At 39.9% G+C, this 10,425-nt stretch overlaps 1 protein-coding gene and 1 non-coding gene across 5 annotated transcripts in view; one reads left to right on the plus strand and one right to left on the minus strand.

Annotated features, from left to right (window-relative positions):
• The window catches only part of Bdp1 (B double prime 1, subunit of RNA polymerase III transcription initiation factor IIIB), a 149,345-nt gene that overhangs the window by 97,786 nt on the left and 41,134 nt on the right, over positions 1-10,425 (minus strand). For all 4 annotated transcript variants that reach the window (XM_023703472.1, XM_023703421.1, XM_023703387.1 and 1 more), the window contains 4 exons: positions 10,290-10,423; positions 8,935-9,029; positions 5,591-5,645; positions 113-253 (listed from right to left, as the gene is read on the minus strand). In XM_023703472.1, the coding sequence (XP_023559240.1) occupies positions 113-253; positions 5,591-5,645; positions 8,935-9,029; positions 10,290-10,423 (425 nt within the window). The remainder of the gene's footprint in view (positions 1-112; positions 254-5,590; positions 5,646-8,934; positions 9,030-10,289; positions 10,424-10,425) is intronic.
• Positions 8,254-8,360, plus strand: LOC111815234. Its single transcript, XR_002819968.1, has one exon. It is a non-coding gene; the product is annotated as a U6 spliceosomal RNA (small nuclear RNA).

Below are 10,425 nucleotides of genomic sequence, written 5' to 3' on the forward strand. Positions count from 1 at the left end.
GATCTCCACCTGAGCTGCACAGACTCTCGATGCCCATGGGATGGTAGGCAAGTCTACCACCACTGAGGAAGATCACATGCTTCCACCACACACTTCTTTGTAAACTTACTACCTTTTACATTTTTCCGAGGTTTGCAAGATTTTTTCTTTGCACTCTGATTTTTAGTCGATTTTTGTTTTCTTTTCTCTTCTTCTGCGAGAACTTTCCGAAGCAAATGAGCAAAAAAATCGAAGTCAAAAGGGCGTTTCTCCTCTGTTTCAAAAAAAAGAAAAAGAGCCTTCAAGTTTTTATTTTATATTTTTTTAAAAAAGGAAGAGAATTTTCTAGTTTTTTTAAGTTTCATGACATCAAAAGCAAATAGGCTTTTTTTTTTTCTTTGAGAACCGGGGATTGAACTCAGGCCCTTGCGCTTGCCAGGCAAGCACTTATTCTACTGAGCTATCTCCCCGGCCCCCAAATAGGCTTATTTTATAGCAGAAAATGCCCTCATACCCCACCAGTATACTTCCGTTTCTAAGTTGCCCAGGTAATAGTTCCTGTTCCAGATCTGGTTGCTTCTGTTTCTCAGAAATGGCTGATCACTGCAATGCACACTGTATAAACCAATCCCCAACTGACAAGCTATATGTGCCTCGGTATTTCCTGCTTGCTCACACCACATAAGCCCTAGACATTCACAGATCAGGGCCTGACAGTCTGGGAGGGATCCCAATCAGTGCCTGTCGACATAAATTAACCTACCTCCAAATCCTGTGTGTCATTTCAGGGTTTCTGCTTGCTATTGCAAATTTTTTTTTTTTTTTTTTTAACATTTATTTAGTGTGTGTGTGGCCAGCTCAGCCCACCAGGGGGCGGGGCTGGCTGCCATGTGGTGCCAGGGGATCGAACAGCAGTAACTGTGCTTTGCCAAACTTGTTCTAAGTAGGTGCTTTAGACCACTGAGCCATCTTTCCAGCCCCTTGCTATTGCAATTTAACAGCAAGACAATGGACAAACAAGTATACAATAGTACACTAAACAGCAATAAAAGGAAACTAGTTTAGGGGTGAGGAAGATCACTGATAATAAGCAACAAACAGGTGAGGTCCTGAAAACATATCAAGTAAAAGAAACCAGGCACAAGAGAGTACATACTACATTAGTGCCTAGAATAAGATGGTTTACAACATGCTAGAAGAACTGTGGTGCTTCAAAGTGAAATAGTGGATGCCTTGGGCTAGGATAGGATTTGATTACTGAAAAGGAAATCAAAAGATCTTCTCAAGTGATGAAAATGTCCCATATATGGTTTGGCTTGGTGACTACAAAAGAATCATCTTTTGTCAAAATTCAAAACTAGGGGCCGGAGAGATAGCTCCATGGAATAAGTGCTCCCATGGCAAGTGCAAGTGCCTGAGTTCAATCCCCAATTCTGCCCAAAAAAATGCAAAACTACACTTTAGGGGCTGAGGATATATAGCTCAGTGGCACAAACACATGCCTGGCAAAACCAAGGCCCTGAGTTTGACTCCCAGTACCTCCCCCCAAAAAAGGAACAAAAAATCCTATACTTTCAAGTGTGTAGAAAAACAAATCAATTATTAAGATTGGCAAGGAGGACTGCAGCTGTGCAGCACAGGCTTAGCAAGCACATATTCCCGGGTTCCATCCCATGCACCAAAAGGGGATGGGGCCTGGGGCTAGTCTGTAGCTCACCCGGTGAGCACGTGCTTAGCAGGCTTGAGGGCCTCAGTTAAATCTCCAGCACTGCAGAATAAAAGTGAAGATGACTAAGAAATCTTCGAAATATCTATCCATTATCATAAGCCCTCTTTATCATGACTATTTCCAAATATCAATAACATGGGAAGTAAATATAAAACATAAATCAGTTTATTTTACTGTATTTATTTATCTTTTTTTTTTTTTTTTTTTTTTGGTGGAACTGGGGATTGAACTCAGGCCCTTGCGCTTGCCAGGCAAGCACTTATTCTACCGAGCTATCTCCCCAGCACCATAAGTCAGTTCAGTGAAACAAGCAATATTCCTAATAAATACCTATCAACAGCATATATTTCAAAAGCAATGCATAAAAACCAGAAACGAGGGCCAGTCAGATAGCTCAAGGGACTAAAACATCTGCTCAGAGCACTGCAGGCAGGGTTCCATTTCCCCACATGCTGTGCCAGCCCTGCCCCTGGGGCATGCTGAGACTGTGAATAAGACTGGGCATGGTGGCACAGGCCTGCAATCCCAGGACTTGGGAGGTTGAAAACCAGAGAATCACTACAAGTCCAATCTACATACTGAGACCCTATAGACCCTGTACTATTTAAAAAAAAAAAAAAAAAATAGGGCCAGGGAGATGGCTCAGTGGAATAAGTGCTTTCCTGGAAAGCGCAAGGGCCCAAGTTCATCTCCAGTTCCACAAAAATAAAAAAAAAAAAATAATAATAATAATAATAAAGAATGCTTTAGGGTTCAGGGAGATGGCTTAGTGGAATAAGCACTTGCCTGGCAAGTGCAAGGGCATGAGTTCAATCCCCAGTTCCACCAAAAATAAATGAATAAAATTTTTTAAAATGTTTTAAAAAAAGAAAGAAAAGAAACAAATCTAGGGGCTGGTGAGACGGCTCAGTGGTCTAAAGCACCTACTTAGAACAAGCTTAGCAAAGCAAAGGGACCACGGTTCGATCCCCAGCACCACATGCCAGCCAGCCCCTCCCCCACACACACACACACACAAATAAATAAATAAATAAATAAAAATTTAAAAAAAAAAAGAAACAAATCTATCACAAGAGTCAAATCTCTCCCTAAACTTCCCATTTAAGCTAGGGTAAAATGTACAAAAAGATTATAAGAAGGCCTCAGAAAAAAAGTATATACTGGGACAGGAAGATGGCTCAGTAGAATAAGTGCTTCCCTGGAAAGCACAAAGCGGTTCTGCAAAAACAAAAAAGGTATATACTAAGAAAAAAATAGCCCCAAGAAAAGCAAATCTGAAAAGTCCTGTTTTTCTATGGACCCATCTTGAACCTAGTAACTGTGTAACGGTTAGCTAGTGAACACTCTAGAAATCCATAAATGATTTCTCTATAAGGCACAGATGTCTGCCCTGAGTCCTCCAGGGTGTACTTTTATCTTGCTTTTTTCCTCTTCTACTTGACCCAATCTCATTCTTCACAGCCAGTTTCTCCCTCCGTCTTCACTTTTATTTTTTCAAATAAACATCACTGTTTAAAGAAAAAGGTCTTTATATAAGCCAGGCATGGGGGCACATGCCTACAAATCCAGCATTCAAGAGAATGAAACAGGATTGTCATGAGTTCAAGGCCAGCCTGAACTGCACAACGAGACCATCACAAAATACAAAGAATAAACTATCAAAAAGGAAAGAAAAGGGGCCAGGGAGATGGCTCAGTGGAATAAACGCTTCCCTAGCAAGCACAAGGGCCTGTGTTCAATCGCCAGTTTCACAAAAAAAAAAAAAAAAAAAAAAAAAAAGGAAGCAAAAGGGCCAGCCAGATAGCTTATCAGATTAAAGCACCTGCAAGCAGGCACAAGGACTGGGGGTTCAATCCCCGGGCCTGCTGCGCTGCCCCACCAGAGCACGCTGATAAGGCAATTGAGACTAGACATGGTGGCGCATGCCTGTAATCCCAACTCTTTGGAGCTGTAAAAAGGTGGATCACTACAAGTCCAATCTAGTAGTGAGACCCTGAACACCCTGCAGATCCTTCCCTAAAATACAAAAAAAGGGAAAGAAAATTTAAAATTTTAAGTTCCAAAAACACTCATATGGGTTTTATTTTTAATTTAGTTTAAATTTAATTTAATTACAAGCCACGAAACTCAGCAAAACAACTATAAATGCACAGATGTATGAATTATTTTCTTCTTATAGTAAGTTCAGCCTAATGAAAAGTTTCTCCATTTACAATAGTCCAGATATTCCATGAGCTATTCCTAGAAATGGTTTCCCTAAGGGTCCAATAGAACACTGGGTATATTCCTTTGTCTACCATAGTATTTACTTACATAAGGTAAACATCTATGCTACAAAACATAAGTTCTGGGCCGGTGAAATAGCTCAGTGAATTAAGTGCCTGCTTAGGCAAGCACAGGGACCAGGGTTCAATCCCTGGCACCACATGCTCAGCCAACCACCAAGATCAGGCCTGGTGGCACACGCCTGCAAATCCAGCACTGAGAGGCTGAAAACAGGAGGATCACTGCAAGTCTGAGCTGCATAGTGAGACCCTGTACCAAATACATAAAGTAAAAAAATAAGTTCTATGTCCATACATGGCTTTTGTCTAAAATTAGTATTATGGGCCTTGGGGGAAGTGGGGGTAGCTCAAAAGTAGAAGGTTGCCTAGTTTATCAAGGCCCTGGGTTTAATTCCCAGCACTGTAAAAAGACAATATGATTAGCATTATGGCTAATTTCAATTAAGAAAGTTCATTGAGGGGGCCAGGGAGATGGCTCAGTAGAATAAGTGCTTGCCTGGCAAGCGCAAGGGCCTGAGTTTAATCCCTGGCTCTACAAAAAAAAAATTTTTAAATTAAAAAAAAAAAGGAAAAAGTTTATTTAAGTTTAATAATCTAATCCTATGGCTAGATAGATGTTGGGTACATTTATTATAAAATGATGATAACTATATATCCATGAAAAATGTGTATATTTTAAGAAATAAAAGAACTACTTTAAAAAGTAAATTTGAGTGCTGGCCAGATAGGTCAGGGGACTAATATGCCTGTTTAGGCAGGTACAGGGGCCAGGGTTAGATCCCAGGGACATGTCAGCCAAACCCTGGGGGCAGGGGGTGAGGGGGGCACTGAGACAGCAACTGAGACTGGGCATGGTGGTATGAGCCTATAATTCCAGTGCTGGGGAGGATGAAAACAGGAGTATCACTATGAGTCTTAACTGCATAGTGAGACCCTGTACAAAATATATTAAAAAAGAAAGAAAAAGAAATCAGTCACTTTTGAAATTACTATGCAGTTCAACTTGTCCATCCATTTATACCTAAGGTTCTAAAGGCAGGCTTCTTTTTGCCCTGTTTATCATTTTATCCTCAATACCTCGCATACCAACCAGCACACAGCATGTGGTTACTGATGGTGACTGAATGACTAATTACTGGAAGGAATCATAGTCAAAACTCTTCCAGAAACAATGCCTTTGCTACAGTTCCTTCAGAATAAAGAACCACTTAGAAGTATTATCAGTCCTTTTTGGACTTCGAACTCAGTTTACCTGCTTCTGAATATTTTGGCTAATCCCTTGCCAATAGATTTGTAGCAACTACCAAAACTGTATTTTTAAAGAAAAAAAAATTCCAGTCTTATTATAGCAATATAAGTACAAAACAAATGTAATGGGGCACTGTGGGGCACACCTGTGATCCCAGCACTTGGGAGGCTTTCGCAGAAAGATGCCTCGATCTGCAGAGTGAGTTCAAGGCCATTCTCAACTATCTCAACTACACAGTAAGACTCAATTTCAAAACAAAACAAAATAAATCTGAAATATACTAAAGACAAAAGAATGGTCATGTTTTAGCATCTTTGTATCCTTAGTAAAAGGGTATTTAGTACTTACGGAATGCTTTGTCTATTCTCCACCCATTTGTTTTCTCTTCACGTTTAAATTTATTCTGTCAATAATAAAAAATACTCTTGTTAAACAAGCAAAGACTTTAATTAGCAAATATTAAAGGGAAACATGAATTAACACACTATTCTCTTCATTTATTTATTTATTTATTTATTTATTTATTTATTTATGTGTGTGGCCAGCTCAGCCCACCAGGGGGCGAGGCTGGCTGGCATGTGGTGCTGGGAGGATTGAACCGCGGTCCCTGTGCTTTGCTAAGCTTGTTCTAAGTAGGTGCTTTAGACCACTGAGCCATCTCACCAGCCCCAACACACTATTCTCTTCTAAATGGTCTTTGTCAACAGTTGAGTTACTTAAGCCAATAGCTTTTGTGTGTGTGGTACTGAAGCTTTAGCTTTTTAAAAATGATGGAAAAAATGATGAAAAATATCTTAATTAAAAAAATTAAAAGGAGGAAACTTGACGTGGTAAGTTTGTACTTTTTTAAAAATCCAACTGGGGCTGCTGAGATGGCTCAGTGGTCTAAAGCACCTACTTAGAACAAGCTTAACAAAGCACAACGACCACGGTTCAATCCTCCAGCACCACATGCCAGCCAGCCCCGCCCCCTGGTGGGCTGAGCTGGCCACACACACACACACACACACACACACAAATAAATAAATGTTAAATAAATAAATAAATAAAATCTGATGTCTTTAACATCTTCTAATGTACAGAATACCTTTTATTTCCATGCTTTTTCATAATAAAACTTCCTACCATGACAGTGTCTCTTAGTGGTAGCCCACCATATAGTACAGTGTATATTTTTCTCCCCTTTCTCTGCTTTTACTTGGCCCAAACAGCTTCCACAGTGCCTATTTTCTCTACTTGCAACAAATGTAAAACTTTCTGAATATTTAAAAAAAAAAAAAAACTACCATGCAATACTGAACTGTTCAAGGATAACCATATTTCTACCTTAAAAAATATTATTCTTGAGGGCCAGCCAAATAGCTCAGCAGATTAAAGTGCCTGCAAGCAGACACAGGGGCCAGGGGTTCAAACCCTGGGCCTGCCCTGCTGGCCCCACCCCCGGGGCACACTGAGATAGCAATCGAGATCAGGTGTGGTAACACATGCCTGTAATCCCAGCTCCTGGGAGGCTGTAAACAGACCCTGAACACTCTGTAGACCATTCCCTAAAATTTAAAAAAAAAATTATACACACACACACACACACACGTGTGTGTGTGTGTGTGTGTGTGTGTGTGTGTGTGTGTGTGTCAAACAGCTCAGTGGATTAAAGCACCTGTTTAGGCAGACTCGGGGGTCGGGGGTTCAATCCTCGGCCTGCTATGCAGGCCTCAGCTCTTGCCCTGCCCCCAGGGGGCCCTGAGAGGGCAATTGAGAATGGGCATGGCGGGGAGCACTTGTAATCCTAGCAGCTCTTTGGGAAGCTGAACACAGGCAGATCACTTCAAGTCTGATGTACGTAGTGAGACCCTATAGGCCCTTACTAAAAAGTACAAAAAAAATCTTTAAATGGCTCCTGAAAAATTAACAAAACTAAACTGGGGAGATAGCTCAGCAGTGTAAGCACCTAGTTGATTGGCAAATGCAAGGATCTGGGTTTGATCCCCAGTACCACATGCCAGGCCGCCCTAGGCACTGAGCTGGCCACCAAAACTGGGTGTGGTGGCACATACCTGTAATCCCATCCCTGGGAAGGCTGAGCCAGAATGATCACTACCGGTCTGAGCTGCATAGTGAAATCCTATACGAAATAAATTTTTTTTTTTTTTAATTAACAGAATTGCCTCCTACAAAAAGGTCAGACTAAGGGCTGGCAAGATAGCTCAGTAGACTAAAAACCTGTTTTGGCAAGCGTGGGGACTAGGGTTTGATCCCCAGTCTCACATGTCATGCCACCCCCGTCCCTGGGGCACGCTGAGCCTGACCAAGTCAGAAAACAGTGGCACATGCTTGTAATCTTTGCTCTAGGGAGGCTGAAAACAGGAGGATCACTACTGAGTCCGAGCTTCATGAGACCCTGTACTTAATACATTAAGGAAAAAAAAAAAAAAAAAAAAGGACAGGCCATACCCACTAAATTAAACATGCTGAGTGAATGCTGATAAATTTAAGGCACTATTCTAAAACACTGCTAGATCATATTGCACCTAACTAGTAAATAATTCATAACAACTTAAAACATTTAAAGAATATATTGATATTAGTCACTAATTTTATGACAAGAACCCTGTAGTCCAAATTCCACGTTTGCAGAATGAATCCTGTAACTGTCACCTGCAACTGTTATACTTTTGGGCCAAATAGCTCAGCGGATTAAAGCACCTACAAGCAGAAAAGGGGTCTGCTTGCCCCGCCCACCCCCAGGTCTCACTGAGAAAGCAACTGAGACTGGGCATGGTGGAACACCCTTGTGATCCCAGCACTCGGGAAGCTGTAAACAGGAGTATCACTACAAGTCTAATCTAGTAGTAGGCCCTTCCCTAAAAATACAGAAAAAAATAAAGATCCTCAGACAGAAGAATTTAAAGTCAAATTTCACAAACATAATCAAAGAAATCTTAAAGGAGATGGGCTGTGCTGTTATTTGAAGAGAGCATCTATGGAACTTGCATTGAAATTTTTAAATGAATGTGCTCACTTCAGCAGCACATATGCTAAAACTGGAATGATGCAGAGAAGATTAGCATGGCCCCTGCTCAAGGATAACACGCAAATTCGTGAAGCATTCCATATTTTAAAAAAATAAATTTTTAGATGAAGATGAAATTAAAAGGCCACAAATTACAGTGGGATTAGAGACAGGCAAGGAGGGCCAGACTACCCCAAATGTACCAAGAGCAAGCTGTCATCATCAGAAATATGTTTCACCCTACAAACTTTGAGGATGACCCACTGGTGCTGAAGGAGATCTGAAAAGATCTTCAAGAGAGGAAGCAAAGCTTGGACAAACTAAGAAGCACCTTCATTTGATAGGTACCCGATAGTGTGGCCTCTGTGTCCATTAGGGATCCAGAGGAAGCTATTATTGTATTCAAACCCTTGATGGAAGGTGGTTTGGTGGCTGTCAGATCACTGCCCAGCTACAAGATAGGACTACAGATTAACAAATAGAGACCGACAGAGAGAGAGAAGAAAGACTGAACAGAATGCGAGGCAGCTCAGCTCAGCACAGGAGCATAGGGGGAGGGGGCTTGCTAGGAAAATGAACCATATGGCAAGCCCTAGGGTCAATCTCCAGTAGCCTTCACCACTCTGCAAATAATATTAGCAACATGTGATCTCTTTTCAATCAACAAATGTGATAAGATTACCTTAATCTCTATCCTTGCTCTATGAGGAAAAAGTTGTCCAATCATAGAAAAATCAGTTCCTACCATGCTGATGGCTAGAAAGAACATATCTGTTTCTGTAAAAAGAAGATTTAGAATCAATCACTGAAATTTAATCTTTTCAGAGGAAAGAAATCTTACATAAGCATATATGAAGTTAAAAATACACATTTGACAGTAATTTTATAGAAAAAAACTTCATGTAATAAAGTACCTTAAAACACTTTTTTTAAACTTAGTGTAAGAAATTTTCATGTTCAAACTAATACAGCCAAAATTTATTAGACATTCTGTTATCTGGCCTCATTCAAAATACCTAGAAGAAATTTTTCAGTCACTACTATCCTATCATTCTATATGCAAATAAGACATGCTAAGTAGTCTGAAAAAAAAAAAGTAGCTACAAAACATGAGGAACACATGCAAAGTTACCTCAGAAGAATAGGATTGATGGAGTCCCAAAATTAGTACAGAATCTTTTCTTGCTCTATGTTTTTCTATCATTTGAATTTTTCCCAAAATATTGTTTCTTATCATAAAAAGCAACTAATAAACATATCATTTATTGTGTACTTTTTTCCTTTTTCTGTCAAATCATCTATAAAAACTTTACTATACAATACTATCTGAAGTGAAATATTATGACTATTAGAAATTACTGCTAAGGGGCCAGGGAGATGGCTTAGTAGGATAAGCCCTTGACTGGCAAATGAAAGGGTCTGAGTTCAATCCCTGGTTCCACCAAAAAAAAAAAAGAAATAAAGAAAGAAAGAAAGAAAGAAAGAAAGAAAGAAAGAAAGAAAGAAAGAAAGAGAGAGAGAAATTACTGCTAACTTTTGGGTCTAGGGAGATAGCTCAGTTGAATAAGTGCTTGCCTGGCAAGCGCAAGGGCCTAGTTCAATCCCTGGTTCCACAAAAAAAAGAGAGAGAAGAAAAGAAATTATTTACTCCCATTTAAAAGGTTCTGCTTGTATGAATTAAGTGGAAGATTCCAGACAAAAATAACCAAAGAGCTAATTCTTCAAAACATTTTTTTATCAGGATGTTTGCAGTACATAATGATTACATTCGATATAGGGAGTTGGCACAAGTGCATAATCCAATTTCATTCTTTTTGTAACCCCCTTTCCCTCCCCTCCTTGGTCTCTTGCTTTTCTAAAAAAAAAATCAAGAGACAGAGTTCCACAGTGGGGCAGGTAGAGGTGCTAATAAAATTGGCTGGAAAGGACATGCTACAGTGCTTCACATTTACCTTTTTTAGGGAAGACCTGATTTAAACTGGAAACATAAAAGTTCATTTCAAATAACTCACACAATTTTTAATGAAAATTAATTACCTTTATTTGACCATGGTTTAGAGTAATAGTTTTTCCTAAAGCTGGAATATGTAGTTGTAGAACCACACTCAAATATAGGGTCATTTTCCTCAACAACACAGGGCCCTTTTGTCCTTAAAACTTCCACAGTTAAACT

This window comes from Octodon degus, unplaced genomic scaffold (assembly GCF_000260255.1).
Source record: "Octodon degus isolate 3935 unplaced genomic scaffold, OctDeg1.0 scaffold00001, whole genome shotgun sequence".
NCBI classification, from domain to species: Eukaryota; Metazoa; Chordata; class Mammalia; order Rodentia; family Octodontidae; genus Octodon; species Octodon degus.